The sequence below is a fragment of the Emys orbicularis genome, chromosome 12 (assembly GCF_028017835.1).
Source record: "Emys orbicularis isolate rEmyOrb1 chromosome 12, rEmyOrb1.hap1, whole genome shotgun sequence".
Lineage (NCBI taxonomy): Eukaryota > Metazoa > Chordata > Testudines > Emydidae > Emys > Emys orbicularis.
The window spans coordinates 40,355,865-40,379,328 of record NC_088694.1 but is presented as its reverse complement, the minus strand read 5'-3'; the positions used below and the strand labels follow the sequence as shown (position 1 = coordinate 40,379,328).

Below are 23,464 nucleotides of genomic sequence, written 5' to 3'. Positions count from 1 at the left end.
CCACCACTTTCCCCATATCCACAGAACCTTATCTCATCATAGAAGGCAATCAGGGAAGTCTTACTGTCCATCATACCTGACCCATTTGGACAACACTTATGGGTGCATGTTGTCTCATTGAAGGGGATGGGACTGCTCTCATAAGAAAGGATTATTCATCTGCTTTGGGATAGCAGGATCAGGACCTTGCTAGATACATCAGAACCGTAATGCAATTAAGTCATCCCACAGAGAGGAAAGAACTCCTTTGAGCTAAGCAGGCTGATTTAATCAGGACAGGTGTTTCTGCCAATTCTGGGTTGTGAAAACAGCAGGAACTCCCCAGAGTCAGCCGATGGAAAACCCACTCAGAAGTGGCATCAGGGGACACACAGCCTTCTCCAGCAAAGAATACAAATATGGAAGAGAAGGAAGGAATTGTTTCATACTGCATCAAGCAGATATTAGGAAAAGTTTTCTAACTCTACGGATAGTTAAGCACTGGAACTGGTTAGCAAGAGAGGGTGTGGAATCCTCATCTTCGCAGGTTTTTAGGAGCAGGTTAGACAAACCCCTGTCAGGGATGGTCTAGGATTGTTTGTTCCTGCCTCAGCAACAGGGGCGAGACAAGTTGACCTCTTGTGCTCCCTTTCAGCCCTACATTTCTATGATTCTATGAGGAGGCAACCACACCCTGTCAACAGAGGGACGAGGACATGGTCCAAGTGAGATCTCGGCACCTGCACATCCTATCAGGTGGACCCAGGTCTCTGTACTGAGAGAACTGAATTTCTGTGGAGAAACGAGAGAGAAGAACCTAAATCCTGGTCACCAAACCCAGAGAGATCCAAGCTAAACTGGAGGCTGAATATCCTGTCGTTGAAGGTGAATGTTATCCCTTGTACTGCTGCTGCCACACACTCAGATAGAACCTGCCCGTCAAAGGCCTGTGCAATCAGTGTTGATTCAGTCTTACCTTCCCCGCGAGATGTCCATCAGTGATAATATCACCATGTAACCAATGGGGAGACTGAGGCAAAGAGAAGGGAAATGTCACGCTATTTCTCACCATCACTGGCAGAACCTAGAACAGAATTATAGAATCTAGAGACAAGAAAGGAAAACTCTGTCCCCTCCAATCCATCTCTTTGCCAGGAGTGGCCCCAAGAGTACATTTATTAGTGTCTGCTCCACTTTACTTTTAAATAACCTGATAAGAAGATCAGGGATTTCCAGACTGGACTAGATCCCAGGTCCGTTTAGCCCAGTATCCTCTCTCTGACAGTGTCAGCCCCAGAGGCTGCAGAGAAATGTGTAAGAACTCCGCAGCAACACTTGTGGAATGATCTGTCTCCCTCCTCCCCCCACAATCAGTTTTCATCCTGATCTTTAATAGTTAGAGATGGACTTAAACCCTTAACTCCAAGGTGTAAGATCTCTTCCAGAACTGTTGTTAAACTCCGGAGAGAATAATAAACTCTTCCTCCTGGCAGATTAAGCTCTTATTTCTTATCCTACTTTCAGTGAACATGGAGAAAAATTAATTATCATCCTCTTTATAATAGTCTTCAAATATGTGAAGGGTTATTATCAGATATCCTGTCAGCCTTCTTTTTTCAAGAAAAGAAAACATTCCTATTTTTCATATAAAAGTCAAGTTCCTTTTTTGAAACATATTAAGTTCTTGGCCCCAAAATTTCTTGTGGCAATGAGTTCTACTGTCTAATTATTGGCTTCCAAGCAAGGCAGTTTCACAGCCTGCAACTTCTCACTGTCAGGATATATTACTTAATGTTAACCCTACATTTCCCCTTTCTTTATTTTTCCCTTTACTTCTATCTTTGCTTTGTTAATCATGACAACTAATTTCTATTTACATATTTCCAATATTCCCTTAATTGTCATTAGAATTGGTTGAAAAATGCAAATTTAATGAAAAATATTTACATTTGTAATTTTTTTTCCATTTATCAAGAAGCAGTTTACATTTTTTCAAACTTTTGATTACTTAAAAAAATGAATAGGTTACATTAAAATTTTTTGCCTTTTTCCTCTTTTTTTTTTTCCTGTTTACTACTGGGTGCAGTAAAATGAACAGTGACATTTCTCCCCAATCTTCCTCTGATCTTATTCTTTTTTTCTTTTTGACATACAGTATATTTAAAAAGAAATTCTCAATTTTTTTTTTTTTAATTACGGAATGGCAAGGCACCAGACTTTCATTTTTCCTTTTACCTCTTGGTAACTTTTGCAAAGTTGTGGAAGTTCAAAATGGGAAATGAGAGCGGGGGATAAAAAGGAATTGTGGCCAAAAATAAAATTCCTCAGAGATGATGGATGGCATATTTTCAGAATCATGTTAGTTTGGATCTCTTGTAAATGTACAGATTTACTAGCGTAGATGTCAATAGAAATTTGTATCATTCAATTATCAGAATGTCACCGAGCAGTTTGAATCAACAATATCCCTTGGTAGAGAATGCCAAAAGTTGTGATGGAATGATCACAAAGCAGCATAAAAACATATCCACGTGATACAGTACAAATGAAATCAAATGACCACCTAAAAAGGCTTAGGGCACAACCACATTCACGGAGCCTTGGTTTCTGTTGGGGACAAAGGAAGCTTCTGAAGTTTAAACCAAGCCAATTCTCAGCCAGCAAAACTGTGGGGTGTTTTACCAGTCCAAATAAGGCTAGCTGAATTCAGGGAATCGAGTGCCTACACCTTCATATGCCAGGCTCCACCTGGTGAACTGGTTACTCACTGCAAACCACTAGTGTCAGTTCTTTGGAGCAGAATAAAGGAAGCAAGGCTTAATGTGTTGTCAATCAGATAAATTAGGGTCTTTACACAAATCGGAGCTTGCTTCAGCAGCTCGTTTGTGTCAGTTTTTCTCACTCAGTCTCCTATACTGTTAACTTCCATTGTATGTGTGTATGTCTGCCTGTGTGCTGAGCTCAGTATTTGGGTTGGTGGCCTGAAGGAGAGGGATCCTTTGAACATTAATGCATTTAAATTGCTAATGTGATATTGATGTTTAATAAATGTTGTTCTCGTCCTATTGCAGGGTTTGGTTCATTTCCCCCATGGCAAACACGGAACAGGGAAATCAAACCTCCTGGGATTTGGGGCTATCCCCAAACTGCAGACCCTTCCCTTCCTGCTGCTCCTTGTGATTTACATTGTGACCGTGGCTGGGAACATCCTCATAATTGTGCTAGTTGTGGCTGATCAGCACATTCACACCCCCATGTACTTTTTCCTGGGGAACTTGTCCTGCTTGGAGACCTGCTACACCTCCACCATCCTGCCAAGGATGCTGGCCGGTCTCCTGACTGGAGACAAAACCAATTCCATTGGTGGCTGCATCACACAATGTTACTTTGTTGGTTTCTTTGCAGCCACTGAGAGTTATCTCCTAGCAGTGATGTCTTATGACCGGTATCTAGCAATATGCAAACCACTGAATTATGCAGCCTTTATGAATGGCTGTTTCTGCCTCCAACTAGCAGCTGGGTCTTGGGTAAGTGGGTTATTGGCTAGTTCCATAGTAACAGGTATGTTATTACAATTAACTTTCTGCGGTCCCAATGAAATTGATCATTTCTTCTGTGAAGTTACACAAATAATAAATCACTACTGCAATGATATCTACCATTTGGAACTTGTACTTACCATTCTGTCTGCTTTATTCACATTGCCCCCATTTGCTTTAACTGTAATGTCCTATGTTTGTATCATCTCCACCATCCTGCGAATCCCTTCCAACACTGGGAGGCAAAAGGCCTTTTCCACCTGCTCCTCTCACCTGATCGTGGTGACAATTTTCTATGGGACCCTGATCATTGTGTATCTGCTACCAAAAACCAATACACTCAGAGACCTCAACAAAGTGTTCCCTGTCTGCTACACAATTCTGACTCCTCTGGCCAATCCCTTCATTTACAGCCTGAGAAACACAGAGATAAAAGAGGCACAGAGAAAAAATTTCAGTGAATGTGTACATTTTAGAAGACTTCAAAATTGCTACTGTAGTTTTTGAAAGACAAAATAATAATGACTGCAGCTGATTTACAGTTTAACGCTTAGATCTTGTGTAGCCCATTATTTCATGCTAGGTCTTTGAACTGTGATATTATAACATATGAGGGTGTGCAAAGATTTATCTGTAAGATCAATCAGAATGAGTATCTTTGTGTCTGGAATAAAACTGTGCTGTATTTTCCTTGTTGAAGGTGGGTAGATACTATTTTAGTGAATTCCATAGACTAAAACAAAGTCTGCATGTAAAATAGTGACTTAGGGCTGGATCTACAAAGAGACTTAGACATTGCAATGCCTCACTTCTAGCACCATGCTAGCCAATGGAACCCACACCCAGACTTGGGCAGTCAGGGGGCACATCTACATTGAAATAAAAGACCCAAGGCAAGGCCATGGCTGGCCCAAGTTATCTGACCTGAGCTTGGGGGGATTTAGGCCAGAGGGGTAAAAATGGCATGGTAGACATTTGGGCTGGAGCCCAGGCTCTGAAACCCTGCAGTGGGGGTGAGTCTCAGAGCCCAGGCTGCAGCCCAAGCCCAGACCTCTACATGGCTATATTGATCCCCTTAGCCCGAGCCCTGCTGGTGCCAGTCTATTGCCCCAGGCTCTGAGACTCGGTGCTGTCAAGGCTAAATCCCCACTCTGTCACTCTGAGCGCAGAAAGTCGGGGCCCACAAGAATTCTAAAAATGAATACTTGCCACTCCAGGCTTGTATTAAACTCCCAAGGTTACAGCTTTTCTCTGATCTTGGCTTGGTAAATGCTGCCACCACCCAAATGCAAAAAAAACCCACCTTTGAACCCAGGAAGGAGCACTTGGGAATTCCTCCCTATGGGGTACCCTCAAGCCCTTTCACCACCCCTCCAGGGAAGAGCTGATAAAGAAAACAAGGGAAATTAGCTGTGGCTACCAGCTAATTAAACAACATGCACAAACCTCTTAGAACATCAAAAATCCAATCCTGTTCTTAAAAAAGGTAAATTTTATTAAAAACAAAAAGGGAAAAAATACATCTGGAACTTAGGCTTTTTGCTAGATCTGAAAAAAAAAAACAATTACAAAAATTAAGCACCCCAAATAGCTTTCTTGGGTGTTCAGCTTAAAGGTTACAAGGAAACAAAAGCATCAGATATTAGCACAGAGGAGATCCAAAAGCCAAAATAAAATATAAACCTGATAGCTTCTAACTAAACATTCCCAATCCCACATTATTTCTTCTAGGTATGGAAAATAATTTTTCATACCTGGTTCAAACCTTACACAGCATTTCTGCTTATAGCATTTCTATTCAGTGTCCCTGCAGCCCAGAGAACGACAGACAAAGGGAAAGTTTCTTTCCCAATTTTAAAAAGTTCTACCTTCCCATTGGCTTTTTTGGTCAGGTGCCCACTTCCTTTTCTTTACCTCTAATAATAATTACATGAAGAACTAAATGGTACTTTTTACATTTCAAGGACTACAATGACTTAGAATGCAGGAGTGCCGAATAGAGGGGAATAATCACTCCCTCGATCTATTCACAATGTTCCTACTAATACATAGACCATAGACCCACAGAGCTATAAATAGATACATGACATTCATAAAAAAATAATACAGATATTTCCTATGTTCCTCACAGAAGGTGAGGCTTAAATTGCTAATGCTTAATTGCGCAAGCACTCTAATATCCCTGCTTGGAAATGCAAAGCAGTAGCTTTTGGGGATTGGATGCTCACAGGATTGCGCAAACTTGAATCAATGAGCTCTTACTTCTCATGGTTTAATGGCTAGGAATCAGGTTCTACAGCTGAGGTTTTTGTCTCTCATCATTCTCCAGAAACTGGATTTTCTGAGTAAAAAGCCCTAAATCTACCTGGATGCATGAGTGAGTGCTATGCAGTATACAGGGCCGGCTCCAGGCACCAGCTGAGCAAGCTGGTGCTTGGGGCGGCAGATTGTTGGAGGCGGCATTCTGCCCAATCCTAGGGCGGCACGGCTGCTTTTTTTGTTGTTGTTGTTCTTGTTCCGCTCTGGCCGCCCTGTAAGGGGCGGCGTCACAGAGAACCAGAGCACCCTGCAGGGCAGTCCTCTTCCTTCCCTCCCCGCCAACCGGAGCAGAGCCCTCGCGGCAGGCAGCAGGCAGCAGGAGAACCCTGGGTAACAGTCAGAGTAGGGCTTGATCCAGATAACAGCAATAAAGATTTTCCTGGTGATGTGTCCAGAGGTCACTGCTAGGGCCTAGCAGTTTGCATCTGGCTCATGGGATTGTAGTGAACAGTAGTTAGTTTGCAGTGCCTACATGATGGGGATGCAAATAGCATTACTTCAGGTGTGGCAGATTTCCTATGTTTACATCCCCACATATGTTGAACCTAGAGACAGTCATTTTTTGCCCAAATATTTGCCCTGATCCTTCTCCTCAGTTGGAGGACACAGACTTGAGCTCCAGCTGGATTCTCCATTGCATCTTTAGCAGCATAGGATATCATTTGTACAACAAACCTTAGGATAATATCATGCCTTATTCTAAACTAAATGGAAGAATAAACAAAAATAGATCTGTGACTAGGGTTCTTGATTTCAAAAGGGCTAACTTAAAAAAATTAAGGAAATTAGTTAGGGAAGTGGATTGGACTGAAGAACTTGTGGATCTAAAGGCGGAGGAGGCCTGAAATTACTTCAAGACAAAGTTGCAGAAACTATCAGAAGCCTGCATCCCAAGAAAGGGGAAAAATTTCATAGGCAGGAGTTCTAGACCACGCTGGATGAGCAAGCATCTCAGAGAGATGATTAAGAAAAAGCAGAAAGCCTACAAAAGGTGGAAGATGGGAGTGATCAGCAAGGAAAGCTACTTTATTGAGGTCAGAACATGTAGGGATAAAGTGAGAAAGGCCAAAAGCTATGTAGAGTTGGACCTTGCAAAGGGAATTAAAACCAATAGTAAAAGGTTCTATAGATGTATAAATAAGAAGAAAACAAAGAAAGAAGAAGTGGGACCACTAAACACTGAGGATGGAGTTGAGGTTAAGGATAATCTAGGCATGGACCAATATCTAAACAAATACTTTGCCTCAGTCTTTAATGAGGCTAATGAGGAGCTTAGGGATAACGGTAGGATGACAAATGGGAGGTAGATATTACCACATCTGAGGTAGAAGCCAAACTCGAAAAGTTTAATGGGACTAAATCGGAGGGCCCAGATAATCTTCATCCAAGAATATTAAAGGAACTGGCACATGAAATTGCAAGCCCATTAGCAAGAATTTTTAATGAATCTGTAAACTCAGGGGTTGTACTGTATGACTGGAGATTTGTTAACATAGTTCCTATTTTAAGAAAGGGGGGGGGAGGGATCTGGGCAACTACAGTACTGTTAGTTTGACATCTCTAGTGTGCAAGGTCTTGGAAAAAAATTTGAAGGAGAAAGTAGTTAAGGACATTGAGGTCAATGGTAATTGGGACAAAATACAACGTAGTTTTACAAAAGGTAGATCGTGCCAAACCAACCTGATCTCCTTCTTTGAGAAAGTAACAGATTTTTTAGACAAAGGAAATGCAGTGGATCTAATTTACTTCAATTTCAGTAAGGCATTTGATACGGTTCCACCTGGGGAATTATTAGCTAAATTGGAAAAGATGGGGATCATTATGAAAATTGCAAGGTGGAGCAGGAACTGGTTAAAGGGGAGACTACAACGGGTCGTACTGAACGGTGAACTATCAGGCTGGAGGGAGGTTACTAGTGGAGTTCCTCAGGGTTCGGTTTTGGGACCAATCTTATTTAATCTTTTTATTACTGACCTTGGCGCAAAAAGTGGGAATGTGCTAATAAAGTTTGCGGATGACACAAAGCTGGGAGGTATTGCCAATACAGAGAAGGACCGGGATATCATACAGGAAGATTTGGATGACCTTGTAAACTGGAGTAATAGTAATAGGATGAAATTTAATAGTGAAAAATGCAAGGTCATGCATTTAGAGATTAATAACAAGAAGTATTGTGATAAGCTGGGGACACATCAGTTGGAAGAAACAGAGCAGGAGAAGGACCTTGGAGTATTGGTTGATCACAGGAAGACTATGAGCCGCCAATGTGATATGGCCATGAAAAAAGCTAATGCGGTCTTGGGATGCATCAGGCGAGGTATTTCCAGTAGAGATACGGAGGTGTTAGTACCGTTATACAAGGCACTGGTGAGACCTCATCTGGAATACTGTGTGCAGTTCTGGTCTCCCATGTTTAGGGAAGGATGAATTCAAACTGGAATAAGTACAGAGAAGGGCTACTAGGATGATCAGAGGAATGGAAAACCTGTCTTATGAAAGGAGACTCAAAGAGCTTGGCTTGTTTAGCCTAACCAAAAGAAGGCTGAGGGGAGATACGATTGCTCTCTATAAATATATCAGAGGGATAAATACCAGGGAGGGAGAGGAATTATTTAAGTTCAGTACCAATGTGGACACAAGAACAAATGGATATAAACTGACCATCAGGAAGTTTAGATTGAAATTAGAAGAAGGTTTCTAACCATCAGAGGAGTGAAGTTCTGGAACAGCCTTCCAAGGGGAGTATTGGGGGCAAAGACATATCTGGCTTCAAGACTAAGCTTGATAAGTTTGTGGAGGGGATGGTATGATGGGATAGCCTAATTTTGGCAATTAATTGGTCTTTTATATTAGCGGTAAATATGCCCAATGGCTTGCGATGGGATGTTAGATGGGGTGGGATCTGAGTTACTACAGAGAATTCTTTCCTGGGTGTCTGGCTGGTGAGTCTTGCCCACATGCTCAGGGTTTAGCTGATGGCCATATTTGGGGTCGGGAAGGAATTTTCCTCCAGGGCAGATTGGCAGAGGCCTTGGGCGTTTTTTGCCTTCCTCTGCAGCGTGGGGCACGGGTCACTTGCTGGAAGATTCTCTGCACCTTGAAGTCTTTAAACCATGATTTGAGGACTTCAATGGCTCAGACACAGGTTTGACACAGGGGTGGGTGGGTGAGATTCTGTGACCTGCATTGTGCAGGTCAGACTAGGTGATCATAATGGTTCCTTCTGACCTTAAAGTCTATGATTCTATGATTTTATATTTTTATTAGATTTTTCTGCATTTGTTTACAATACTATATTATCTAACACAGAGAAACAATATCCTGTGACCAATACATCCACAACCGCATTGCAAACAACAGAGCAACAAAGTAAATAGGGGATATTTGCAGGGATTTGCTTTGATATTTAGTGGATTTTGTGCTTTATGCAACATGTCAGCTCTCTGCGCTATCAGATGCTATACAGTGTCCTTTTCCAGGACCAATGTTTAGGCACCCGCAAAGAGAAAAGATACCATTATATTGTATGTATCAGTGCTGAACAGAAGTGGTTGACAGAACTGTCCAGAACCTCATTGTCCTATGTCCTGTTTTACATTGGCACAGAACAGGACCATAAATGCTCTATCTCAGTAAATCCATGCAGAACATCTCCATTTCTCTTTTAAGGTGAGTGCTGAGATTTTCCAGGGCAGTTTTCAACTTAATTTCAATGGAGACTTTTTGCCCAAATCACCCAGGTAGCTTTGAAAACCTCAAGCTAAGGGGCAGGTTTTCAAAGGTACTTTAGGTGCCTAGTAGGAGTTTCAAAAGCATCTTGGTGCCCAACACCAATCTCCCACTTGGCACTTAAACACCTTTAAAAATGTGGACCCTAATTATTGTCTATGATTTGCTTTATTTTTTTAGGAAAGCCACATATTTACTGACTGCTTTGCTCAAGGCGTTCTTGAACTCTCTGTTTCTCAGGCTGTAGATGAGGGGGTTAACCAGGGGAGTCAGGACTGTATAGCAAAGAGAGAGCACTTTGTTTAGGACTCTCAGTGTGTCAAGTTTCAATAGCGTGTATGCAATCAATATAGTCCCATAGAAAATTGTCACCACTATGAGGTGAGAGGAGCAGGTGGAAAAGGCCTTCTGCCTCCCAGTGGCAGAAGGGATTCTCAGGATGGTGGTGATGATACAAACATAGGATGTCAAGGTTAGTAGAAATGGAGGCAGGGTAAATACACAGGCCATTATAAAATCCATCAACACCATCAGATATTTGTCACCACAGCCGAGTTTTATCAGTGGGACAGGATCACAATAAAAATGGTCAATTTCATTTGGGCTACAGAATATTAGCTGTGACATGAATAATACAAAGATGGCAGTAGCCAAAAACCCACTTAACCATGATCCAGTAGCCAACTGGAGGCAAAACCTGGTATTCATAAGAGCTAAATAGTGCAGAGGTTTACATATCGCTAAATACCGATCATAAGACATGGCTGCTAGGAGATAGCATTCTGTAGAGGCCAGAGCACCAAAAAAATACAATTGTGTGAAGCAGCCATTGAAAAAGATGGTTTTGTTCCCAGTCAGGAGATTGGCCAGAATCCTAGGCAGGATGGTTGAGGTGTAGCAGGTCTCCAAGGAAGACAAGTTCCCCAGGAAGAAGTACATGGGAGTGTGAAGTTGCTTATCAGCCACAACTAGCGTAATGATGAGGGTGTTCCCAGCCACGGTTGTGATGTAGATCACTAGAAACAGCAGGAAGAGAAAAATGTTCTGATCAGGGAGATTCCCAAATCCAAGGAGAATGAATTTTATGTCCGTTTGATTTCCCCAGTCTGTGTCTGCCATGGGCTGAGACTAGGAGCATAAAACAAATGGTGCAATCTAATCAGAAGAACACAGAGTTAAAAGTTAATCAAGTGTCATCACTTAAATCCATAAATGTGCAAAAACTCCTTTCCCTCTCCTAGTTACTAGCCCTAGTTTTATGTCTAAAGTTAGACCTCAGGGGCAAGTGTCTCAGGCCTAGAACTGAACCCTGATGTCCCTTCAGTTAAAGGAGCAGGTAGAAAATGACTTCTCCCTCCCTGCGGTGAAGGGGTTCGCAGGAAGGTGTGATGATACAGACACAGGTATGTATGTGTGTGGTATGTAACCTATCATTTAAATCAGCTTCTGTACCAGATGACTGGAGAATAGCTAATGTGACACCGATTTTTAAAAAGTCTCCAGGAGCAATCCTGGCAACTACAGACCAGTAAGCCTAACTTCAGTACTGGGCAAACTGTTTGAAACTATAGTAAAGAACAGAATTATCAGACACATAAATGAATATGATTTGTTGGGAAGAGTCAACATGGTTTTGGAAAGGGAAATCATACCTCACCAATTTACTAGAATTCTTTCAGGGGTTTAACAAGAATGGGGACACGGGAGATCCGGTGGATATAGTGTACTTAGATTTTCAGAAAGCCTTTGACAAGGTCCCTCACCAAAGGCTCTTAAGCAAAATAAGCTGCCATGGGATAAGAGGGAAGGTTCTCTCATGGCTCGGTAACTAGTTAAAATATAGGAAACAAAGAGTAGGAATAAACGGTTAGTTCTCAGAATGGAGAGTGGTAAACAGTGGTGTCCCCCAATGGTCTGTATTGGGACAAATGCTGTTCAACATATTCATAAATGATCTGGAAAAGGGTGTAAACAGTGAGGTGGCAAAATTTGCAGATGATACAAACCTACTCAAGATAGTTAAGTCTAAAGAAGACTGTGAAGTGTTACAAAGGGATCTCACAAAACTGGGTGACTATGCAACAAAATGGCAGATGAAATTCAATGTTGATAAATGCAAAGTAATGCACATTGGAAAACATAATGCCAAATATACATATAAAGTGCTGGGGTCTAAGTTAGCTGTTACCACTCAAGACAGAGATTTTGGAGTCATTGTGGATAGTTCTCTGAAAACATCCACTCATTGTGCAGTGGCATTCAAAAAAGCTAACAGAATGTTGGGAATCATTAGGAAAGGAAAAGATAATAAGACAGAAAATATCATATTGCCTCTATATAAATCCATGTGGTATGCCCACATGTTGAATACTGAGTGCAGATGTGATCATTCACATCTCAAAAAAGATATATTGGAATTGGAAAAGGTTCAGAAAAGGGCAACAAAAATGATTAGGAGTATGGAACAGCTTCTACATGAGAAGAGATTAATGACTCGGACTATTCAGCTTGGGAAAGAGATGGCTAAGGGGACATGATAGAGGTCTATAAAATCATGACTGGTGTGCAGAAAGTAAATAAGGAAGTGTTATTTACTTCTCATAACACAAAAACTAGGGGTCACCAAATGAAATGAATAGGCAGCAGGTTTAAAACAAAGAAAAGGAAGTATTTTTCACACAACGCACAGGCAATCTGTGGAACTCTTTGCCAGAAGATGTTGTGAAGGCCAAGACTATAACAGCGTTCAAGAAAAGAACTAGATGAATTCATGGAGGATAGGTCCATCAATGGCTATTATCCAGGATGGGAATGGATGATGTCCCTAGCCTCTGTTCGCCAGAAGCTGGGAATGAGTGATGGGGATGGATCACTTGATGATTACTTGTTCTGTTCATTCCCTCTGAGGCACCTGGCATTGGCCACAGTTGGAAGACAGGATACTGGGCTACATGGTCCTTTGGTCTGACCCAGTATAGCTTTTCTTATGTTCTTATGATGTCAGAAGAGTAACAAAGGGAGCTGACTAAACTGGGGTGGCTGGGCAACAAATGGCAGGCAAAATTCAGTGTTGAAAAGTGAAAATTACAGTACATCCTCACTATAATGAACCTCTAAGGATCCAAGCCATTTGTTTGGTACAGCTAGGGGTTCGTTATAGTGAGGGGGGCAGCTCCTTCAACCCCAGGGCAGCAGATATGGGTGTGCCTCCTCTTCTGGCCCTAGGGCTGAGGCTTCAGATGACAGCACTCCTCTGCCCCCCACCACAGCCCCGGGTCTGGAGGAGCTCTCAGCCACTCACAGTGAGCAGGGCTGGAGGTGTGATCCAGAGACCATGTTCACTATAGCCCAAAATTTGCTATTGCAAAGATGATTATAGTGAAGGTCTAATGTAATTCAAATTGTAAAAAAATAATCCAAATTCTACATACAAAATTAGCTGTTACCACTCAAGAAAGAGCTCTTGGAGTCATTGTGGATAGATCTCTGAAAACATCCACTCAATGTGCAGTGGCAGTCAAAAAAGTGAATAGAATGTTGGGAACCTTTAGGAAAGGGATAGAGAATAAAACAGAAAATATCACAATGCCATTATATTAATTCATGGTACAGTCACTCCTTGAATACTGTGTGCAGTTCCGGTTGCTCCATTTAAAAAAAGATGTATTGTAACTGGAGAAGGTACAGAGAAAGGCTAAAAAAAATGATTAGGGGAAAGGAACAGCTTTCATATGAGGAGAGATTGAAAAGACCTGGGCTGTTCGGATTAAAAAAGAGATGGCTAAGGGCGGATATGATAGAGGTCTATAAAATCATGAATGGTGTGGAGAAAATGAATAGGGAAGTGTTTTTTACCTCTTCATATAACTCAAAAACTAGGGGTCACCTGATAAAATGAATAGGCAGCAGGTTTAAAACAAACATAAGGAAGTACATCTTCTCACAATGCACAGTCATCCTGTGCAATTTGTTACCAGGAGATGATGTGAAAATCCAAAGTATAACTGGGTTCAAAAAAGAATTAGATAAGTTCATGAAGGATAGGTGACTCAATGGCTATTAGTCGAGATGGTCAGGGACACAACCCCATGCTCCAGATGTCCCTAAAACTATAACTGCCTGAAACTGGGAGTGGACAACAAGGGAAGGATCACTCAGAACTTCCCTGTTTTGTTTGTTCCCTCTGCAGCTTCTGGCACTGGCCACTGTCAGAGACAGGATTCTGGTCTAGATGGACCTTTGGTCTCATCTAATTTGGCCATTCTTATGTTTATATCACCTCATGCAATATCAGATCAACAACAGTGAAAATAACAGTCCATTTCTCTGGTAGCCAAAGTAGAGAGATCAGAAAAAATGTTTCTCTACTATAATCTCCTATCTAGTAAAAAGAACAGGAGTACTTGTGGCACCTTAGAGACTAACAGAAAATTTATGCTGAAATGCAAAATCACACTGTTGACAATGGCCAGAATGTTGAGTATTGGAGGAAACAAAATCAATATCAACTAAATCTTGACATAAGTGTTTCAATCCAGTCTAATGTGTTTAGCACATATCTTCCATTAAAATTAATGGTAATTATTCCCACCGTATACCTACTTACTGAATGTTTATTGTTCCATATGCAAAGGAATATTGATTTTCACCCTCCCACATGAGATCAGTTTTGCCATAAATGACGAAGTGGACAAAACTCTTTCTTAGGTCATGTAATACAAAAACATAATAAAGATAATTACGAGGACGATTATTATGATTATGGAAAGTGTTGGGAGGAGCTGAAAATGTATTTTATGTTTCAGATGATAATTCCTGATATTAGCTATATCACAGTATTACAATGCATTTCATTTGGGGGTGGATTTTAGGAAGGGGCGAAACCAGGCTAATTTGCAACCCTTACTGTGCATTGACTCTCCTCAGCCCTATTGTACTAAGATAAATGAAACAAACAGGCTAAAGGGATTAACAAAGGAGTCTTTGGCCAGCATTAAACAGTGTTAAACAAGGTTTAGGGTGTGGAACACAGACACCCCAGCCTGCTTAGTATCATAGCAAAGCACTTTTCCCCACTTACTTTATCTAAATTTTGGTCTATCTGCTGCATAGCCCACTTGTTCATAAGCATTTGTTTATTTCTCTATGATCAATTGTTATGATCACACCTTTGGCCCATTTATTCCATCTAAATCAGTCCATAATAATCACAGATGATAACGCAGGAATGAAAAAGGGTCTGGGAAGGAAGATACTGCCTTTGCACTTGCAGGGTATAAATACACCTCTACCCCGATATAACGCTGTCCTCGGGAGCCAAAAAATCTTACCGCATTATAGGTGAAAACGCGTTATATCAAACTTGCTTTGATCCGCCGGAGCATACAGCGCCGCACCCCTGGAGCACTGCCTTACCATGTTATATCTGAATTCATGTTATATCGGGTTGCGTTATATCGGGGTAGAGGTGTATCTGGCTCATGCTCCTCTGCAATCTGGGCTCACCCCTCTCCACACCATAGGACTCAGACCTCTATTCCTTGAATAGCCTACTGTTCTCTACATATGGAAGGCATTCTCCTGCATGGCACACAGAACCTAAAATTCCAATTGATTCAAGAAGCTACTTGTTTGACATTTCTGCCTCTGAAAGTGCGTCATCTTTATTGCCTGTAAATTCCCGGTGACAGCCCAACATACTTAGTGATGATCAATATAACTGGAAGAATTTCAGGGTCATCAAATGGACCAGGACACCCATTAAACCCAAGGAGAATTATGCATCCTGACCTTTGAGGTGGTGTTAAAAATCTCAACCTGAGCATCTCTGCAATGGCTGAAAAGGAGGGGATCTCTTTCCATTAAAATTGTGAAGTTTTGAACAAAATGTTTTGTCCCAAAGCTGGATGAAATGTCAAAATCTTGAAAACTTACTTGGAAAGGAATTGAAAAGTAAAATTCCATTTCAGGAGAGGTGACAAGGAATTTTTCCGCTTCCTGACTGCTCACAGAGGAGACTGTTGTAAAGCTTGGAAGGTTTCAATTTTTATTGGTAAATGTGCATCCCATTGTACACACACAAACCAACCCAAAAATATTTCCATCTAAACTAATCAACATTTACAGATTGGCAAAGTAAGACAAATGCTGCCTGAGAACTTATTAGAGTCAAAATCCAGTGATTTAGACATTTGAATTAGGCTTCTTACAAATGGACTATTGAATGAACAGTAAAAACAGGTATGATGTGTTGATTTAAGGCTATTTACTTAGAATTGTTTGACATGCACTGTACACAATTTGTCTTTTAACAGTTATACAGCTTTAACTTCCTGCATCTCAAAGTCTACTGCCATTAAATAATTATCAGAGGCTGCAGAGGGAACAAACAGAATAAGGCAGTTCTGGGTGATCTGTCCCTTGTTGTCCACTCCCAGCTTCAGGCACTTACAGTTTTAGTGATCTAGATGAAATTACTTTACGGTGGGTACACAACTGGTTGAAAGACCATACTCAAAGAGTAGTTATCAGTAGTTCGCTGTCAAATTGGAAGGGCATATCTAATGGGGTCCCACAGGATTCTGTTGTGGGTCCATACCATTTAATATTTTAATTAATGACTAATCATGCTATCCACTCCACTATTAATTAATAGTGGAGTGGATAGCATGATTATAAAATATGCAGATGACACTGAGCTGGGAGGGCTTGCAAGTACTCTGGAGGACACAGTAAGAATCGAAAATGATCTAAAGAAATTGACGAATTGGTCTGAGATTAACAAGATGAAATTCAATAAAGACAAGTTCAAAGCACTTCACTTAGGAAGGAAAAATTAAATGCACAACTACAAAATGGGAAATAACTGGTTAGATGGTAGTATGTCTGAAAAGGCTCTGGGGGTTATAATGTATCACAAATTGAATGTGAGTCAACAGTGTGATGCCATTGCAAAAAAGGCTAATATTCTGGGGTGTGATCACATAAGTGTGATATGTAAGAAACGGGAGGTAATTGTCCCACTCCATTCAGCATTGGTGAGGCCTCAGATGGAATATTGGGTCCAATTCTAGTCACCACATATGAGGAAAAAATGTGGATAAATACGAGAGAGTCCAGAGGAGAGCAACAAAAATGATAAAGGGTGTAGGAAACCTGACCTATGAGACAAGGTGAAAAAAATAGGGCATGTTTAATCTGGATAAAAGAAGACTAAGGCAAGACATGATAACAGTCTTCACATATGTTAAGGGTTATCAAGAGAATGGTGTTAAATTATTCTCCAGTCCACTGAAAGTTAGGAAAGAAGTAATGGGCTTCGTCTGCAGTAAGGGAGATTTAGATTAGTTATTAGGAAAATCTTTCTAACTACAAGAGTAGTTAAGCTCGGGAATAGGCTTCCAGGAAATCCCCATCACTGGAGGTTTTTAAGAACATGTTGGACAAACCCCTGTCAGGGATGGGTTAGGTTTATTTGGTCCTGCTTCAGTTCAGGGGGTTGGACTTGATGACCCCTCGAGGTACCTTCCAACCCTACATTTCTATAATTCTATGAAACCTTTTTCTGCCAAATCAACATTTTTTGAGGAAACCGAGTGTCAGAAACTTTCTGACCAACTTTATTCCTTATCTTTATTCCCTGACAGTTCAGTGGATCTACAAAGTCTTGCAGTTCCCTGATTCCAACTTACTGAAAGCATTTGCTGTTTGCTTTCTCCACAGAGCACTTGTTCTTCAAATTCCCTCCTATCCCCTCTGAAAGTTGGACCTCTTCTTATATCAGACCCTGCCATTGCCTTCATTTCCCCTGTTCCTCCGTCAAACAAACTTCCACTGTTGGTGCCTTTGAATTACCTTCTCCATCTGAGGTCTTGTCTATTGACCTGAAATAACAGTTTCACTCATAGTCAGTATCTCCCAGTGAGCCCCTCCTGGTCCTCTGATTCCCTCTCAAGTGGATGCTCCTACCCCTCAATGCTGCTACGGAGAGTTTCTTTCCCACTCCTCTCTGACTCCTGGTCCCCTCTGGGTCCCCTACAACCCTCTCATCTTTCCCTGGTTGTCAGGCCCAGGTCTCTGACAGCTCCACACACTGGCTCCCTCTTTTAGGAAGCCCCATCCTGAGCTACTGTCTTGTCACCCAAACCTAACTCATCTGCTGGGTTCAGAGGACAAGGCACAGGTGGGGGCTGAGCCCATCTCCCCTTCAAGGGCCAGCCCATCCTGTATTATCCTGCTAATTTCCTCCTTATGTTTTACATGCCATTGTTATGGTCCTTTCTGTCCTATTCCAGGCTTCGGATTAGTCACACTGATCCAGATCTCCGGCTAGAGTGAAACTCAAAATGAAAGAGAAGCAACAACAGAAGCCAAATGAGAGTGAATCATAACCTGGCTACCTGCCAGACTGTAAGGTCAGAGATCAGTAAAGTGTACATGCTTGTGTCTCTCAGGCCAGAGATACTCCACTGAGCTGACTTGTTTAGCTATGATTGTTTCCATTTTCAGTGTACTTTAAAAATTAGCATGGATTCTCTGATCTCTTGTCAAGGCCACACACTCACTCCTAACGTGCGCCAAAGCCTCCTTGACATTTTTATTTCTCAGGCTGTAGATGATGGGGTTGACTAGAGGAGTCAGGACTGTGTAGAAGATGCAGAAGACTTTGTTCAGGTCTCTCAGGGTGGGGGGTTTTGGAGACAGGTACACAATATTCAGGGTCCCATAGAAAATGGTCACCACAATGAGGAGGGAGGAGCAGGTGGAAAATGCTTTTTGCCTCCCGGTGGTAGACGGAATTCTCAGGATGGTGATGATGATGCAAACGTAGGAGATGAGAGTCAATAGAAATGGGGGCAGGGTGAATATGGAGGCCAGGACAAAAGTGACTAGTTCGATTGGGCGGGTGTCACTGCAGGAGAGTTTAGTCACTGGGGTGAAATCAGAAAAGAAATGGTCAATTTCATTGGGGCCACAGAAGATTAAACGTGACATCAAAGATGTTACTATAGCACTAGCCACCATCCCATTGATCCAAGACCCTGCTGCTAGCTGGAGGCAGAATTTGCCATTCATAAGAGTTGCATAATGCAGTGGTTTGCATATCGCTATATATCTATCGTAAGACATGACAGACAAGAGACAACACTCAGATCCTGCTAGCCAGGTAAAGAAATAATATTGCAAGAAACAGCCATTTACTGAAACAACATATTCATTTGTCAGGAAACTGGCCATCATCCTAGGCAGGATGGTGGAAGTGTAGCAGGTCTCCAAGCAGGACAAGTTCCCCAGGAAGAAGTACATGGGGGTATGCAGGTGTGGATCAGCCTCAACTAGCGCAATGATTAGGATGTTCCCAGCCACAGTGAGAATGTAGATCACTAGAAACAGCAGGAAGAGAAGAACACGCAGTTCAGGATGACTCCCAAATCCCAGGAGGATGAATTCTGTGATGGCTGTTTGATTTCCCTGTTCTATTTTTGCCATGAGGTGTATCTAGGACAATTAAATGGAAGTCTGTGATATTATTTAATGAAGATGATCTTAAATTTTCATGCAGCAATATAAATGTAATTCCATAAATATTACATAACACTAGTCAGTTGGCTAAGAGTAAAATGGTTGGTTGGAAGATTCACATTTGAGTGCCAAGGTGTCTAGAATGATGGGTTGGAATTTTTAAAGGAGTCTAAGGCTAGGTCTACACTGCAGCGGGGGTCCGACCTAAGATACGCAACTTCAGCTACGTGAATACCGTAGCTGAAGTTGCGTATTTTAGGTCGGCTTACCTAGCGGTGAGGACGCGGGAAAGTCGACCGCTGCCGCGCTGCCGCCGCCTCCGCTGCCGCCTCCTGCCGAGGTGGATTTCCGGAGTCGACGGCAGAGCAATCAGGGATCGATTTTACCGCGTCTTCACTAGACGCGGTAAGCCGATCCCCGATAAACCGATTGCTACCCGCCGGATCGGCGGGTAGTGAAGACAAAGCCTAAGGGAGTTACGCATACAGCTACAGTTGACTTGAAATGGTATTTGTGTACCTTACTTTCTTCCACTCCTTAGAAAATCCCATGTCTTAAAAATCTATGAAAAGGTCCATCCAGAAACCCAACAAATGACAGACATAATCATTGTATGATCTTCTCTTCTACCCCACCTCTTGACAAATGGGAGAAAACACATCCTCTACATATAGAGTCCAGTGTTGATTTTGTCTAATATAGACTCATTGAATGATAGAAATGTAGAACTGGAAAGGACCTTGAGAGACTATATTGTGTATTTCAGACAGAGAATTTGTCTTTATTAAATTCTAGTTCCCTGTGTAGGTACTTGTAGACTGTAATCAAGTCACATCTTAACTTCAAAAGAGAGCATTAAAAAGAATTATTGTTTTAAATTGGTATGCAATTTGTTTTTTTGTCATTGCATTGACTGTTCTCTTCAACATGGGCTAAAAATCAACTGGCAAAATGCATGTTTTATTTACCTATTTACATTATGTCTATGTTTGTAATTACAATTGCACAGACAGAAAGATTGCTCTTATGTCCAGCCATTCCCCACAACCCAAAACCTCAAAATGATGGAAATAAAAAGTCAAGGGGTAAGTCTATAACACTGGTTACCACCTTCTCATCACCTGCAATGATATTTGCCAGTATTATATTGCAATTGTAGCTTTGAAAGTGACAAAAACCATCAATCCCAGCAGCCATCAGGGTCTTCTTGGGGAGAATTTCCACTTTATGGGAAATACAGTAGAAACCTGTTTATTTGAACCTCCATTATGTGGCTCTCTGTATTAACTGAACCATCAGCGCACACAGAGGAATATGGGAACTTGACACATCATAGACAAATTCAGACTGGAAATAAAGTGTAATTTCAAAAGATAATTAACCTTTTGAACAACTTTCCAAGGGTTGTGGTGGATTCTCCATCACTTGCAATTTTTAAATCAAGAGTGGTTATTTTTCCACGAGATATGATCTAGTTCAGACAGGAATTATTTTGTGGAAGTCCTGTGTTCTACATGAGGTCAGACTAGATGATCACAATGGTCCATCTGGCCTGAGAATCTCTGACTCTATAAAATATAGGAAGGAAACAAAACACTTTGAGGAAAGGCTAGATGGTTCTCTGAATAAAGTAAATAAAAGGAAGTGAAGTTTGGGATCTTCAAAACCATCAGTGGCTAGAAGCCAAGATTACCAGGGATGCAACCCTATGCTCTGGGTGACCCAAAACCTCTGACTGACAGAAGCCAGGAAGCCATAATTGTCTGGTTCTGTTCACTCCCTCTGAAGCTCTGGTACTGGTCACTGGTGGAAGACAAGATACTGACCTACATAGAACATTGGCAAACCCAGTATGTCCGTGCTTATGTTCTTATGTTCTTATGATCTATGATAGGAGATACCATGAATGCTGGTGTTAGAATCATAGAATCATAAAATATTAGGGTTTGAAGAGACCTAAGGAGGTCATCTAGTCCAATCCCCTACTCAAAGCAGGACCAACACCAAGTAAATCATCCCAGCAAGGGCTTTGTCAAGCCGGGCCTTAAAAACCTCTAAGGATGGAGATTCCAGCACCTCCCTAGGTAACCCATTCTAGTGCTTCACCACCCTCCTAGTGAAATAGTGTTTCCTAATATCCAACCTAGACCTCCCCCACTGCAACTTGAGACCATTACTCCTTGTTCTGTCATCTGCCACCACTGAGAATAGCCAAGCTCCATCCTCTTTGGAACCCCCCTTCAGGTAGTTGAAGGCTGCTATCAAATCCCCCCTCACTCTTCTCTTCTGCAGACTAAATAACCCCAGTTCCCTCAGCCTCACCTCACAAGTCATGTGCCCTAGCCCCCTAATCATTTTTGTTGCCCTCTGCTGGACTCTCTCCAATTTGTCCACATCCCTTCTGTAGTGTGGGGACCAAAGCTGGGCACAATACTCCAGGTGTGGCCTCACCAGTGCCGAATAGAGGGGTTCACAGCTCTGTTCACAGCTGTAGATTAAAATCCCTCAACTCCTTGCTGTGAGCTAGGGCAGAAGACTTTATGTAAATCTGGGGCAGACCATGAGATTTCTCCTGCCTGTTATAGGATGTCCTGCACAGCTGAGGCTGGTAGTCACAACTGTGGCATCTAGAAGATAAATATCCAGCTTACAATTGCACTACAGATAGCTGGGTTTGTGCTAATAATAATATTTAATTTAAAGGAACTTCACAACGTATATTTGTTGACTCTTACTAGTTAATTGAAACTTTTAAACTGAAATATTTAAAATGATAAATGAGTTTTTGACAAAAGGAACATTTGTAGTAGAAACTATTAATTTTTTGTTAAAAATATTTTTTTGTTGAAAAACCCCCAAAATGTGGGTTCAGTTTTCAGTAAAAAATGCTTTTTGGAAATCAGACACGTCTACCAAAACCTAATTATTTCTAACCAAGACTGGCTTTCAAAAAACAAGACATTTAATGGGAAATTTAGAAAAAATATGGGAGGGGGAAATTGAAATGTCCTATGAAAAAACAGTTGACATTTTCCAGTTGGCTTATTATTGACCAACCACAGTACAATATAAACTGCCCTTAAAGTAGGAAAACCTTGCATTTGCATTTTAGAAGGGTAAATGGAAAAGGTAAATAAATGCATCTTTGTTTTTCCACATGGTTAATCTAAGCCAACCTGAGCAATGCAAGTTACAGTGACTTAAAGTGGTGTCCACACCACACTATGTTGGCAGGATATGCTCTGCCGCCAACGTAATTTCTGCCTCTTCTTGAGGTGAAGTAATTATGCTATTGGGAGAACGTTCTCCCTGCGGCGTAGGCATATTGTGTCCTCCCCAGACTCACTACAGCAGCTGCGGTGATGTAGCGCGGTAGTTTAGACTAGTCTTTAGTTTAATCAAAAAGAGTGTTGAAGTTTCATTTACCACAAGACTGCTATAGAATAACTCTGAATCTTTTAGGACATATTTTTCCATTTGAACACTAAAATAGTATGAACAATTACATGTATCGAGTTCTTTTCATCGTCAAAGTATTTTACAATTCTAAGGCCCCAGTTCGGTCAGGTGCCTTAGCACATGGCCAACTTTTTCTGCATTACTTTAGTGCTGCGTATATTTATGCATGTGTCTAAGTCCCATTGCCTTCAGTGGGACTTAGGTGCATGAGAGCTAAAACAGGACCAAACTAATTCACTCTTTACATAATCCTGTGACTTACGTAAGGCTCCAGAGTAGAAAAATCCTACATCAGGTAGGCTGAGTGGAAAAGGTTTTCTACACTGCATAATTTTATTGTAAACTAAGAAAGTGGGAAAGTGTGTTTACCTTAACACAGGTACAGAAGAAACCCAAAGCTCAGTTGTGACCACTTCGTCCAAAGACAAGAATACAGGTGCTGCAGTTTTCTATTCCCACCTACTTCATGGGCTTCCAATCTCTCAGTAATGAGACCTCTCTGATCCTGATTAGAGACTCTGGTGCTGCTGACATCCTTGGTGTGTCTTGCCTTCTTTCTCTGAGCATATAGTGAATATCTCTCCTGTTTCATCATTTATCCTGAAGACAAGAAGTGAAATCTCCATTGACACCTCTGCTAATGAGTATTTTCAATTATGGAGAACAGCATGAGAATAAAGTTTTATTTTACTTTTAGACAATTAGACATCAGGGGTAATAGAGTGAATCAACCTCTAGGGAAGGTCATGGGGAGAGAAGAACTTCTGACTTCAAAGAATTGTTTCATCGCACTTACGGGATGAATGCTGGGTTAGCAGTGAAGCAATATACCACCATTGGAAGCATTTGAAGGTCCTCTTGCTGCAGTCCTTGAGCACCAGAGTCTCTCATTGACAAAAGACAATGAGGAATAATTC

General features: G+C 41.5%; 2 protein-coding genes and 1 pseudogene across 2 annotated transcripts; 1 reads left to right on the top strand and 2 right to left on the bottom strand.

Moving 5' to 3' along the window:
- The first annotated feature begins 3,069 nt into the window (after positions 1–3,069).
- LOC135886523 (olfactory receptor 10A7-like) lies at positions 3,070–4,025 on the top strand (annotated as a pseudogene).
- Positions 4,026–9,734: 5,709 nt separating this feature from the next.
- LOC135886188 (olfactory receptor 6N1-like) lies at positions 9,735–10,685 on the bottom strand. The gene has a single exon (XM_065414039.1). It carries the CDS (start codon positions 10,683–10,685, stop codon positions 9,735–9,737), a length of 951 nt encoding a protein of 316 aa, XP_065270111.1.
- Positions 10,686–18,080: 7,395 nt separating this feature from the next.
- Positions 18,081–19,055, bottom strand: LOC135886187 (olfactory receptor 10A7-like). Its single transcript, XM_065414037.1, has one exon. It carries the CDS (start codon positions 19,053–19,055, stop codon positions 18,081–18,083), a length of 975 nt encoding a protein of 324 aa, XP_065270109.1.
- Positions 19,056–23,464: the final 4,409 nt, after the last annotated feature.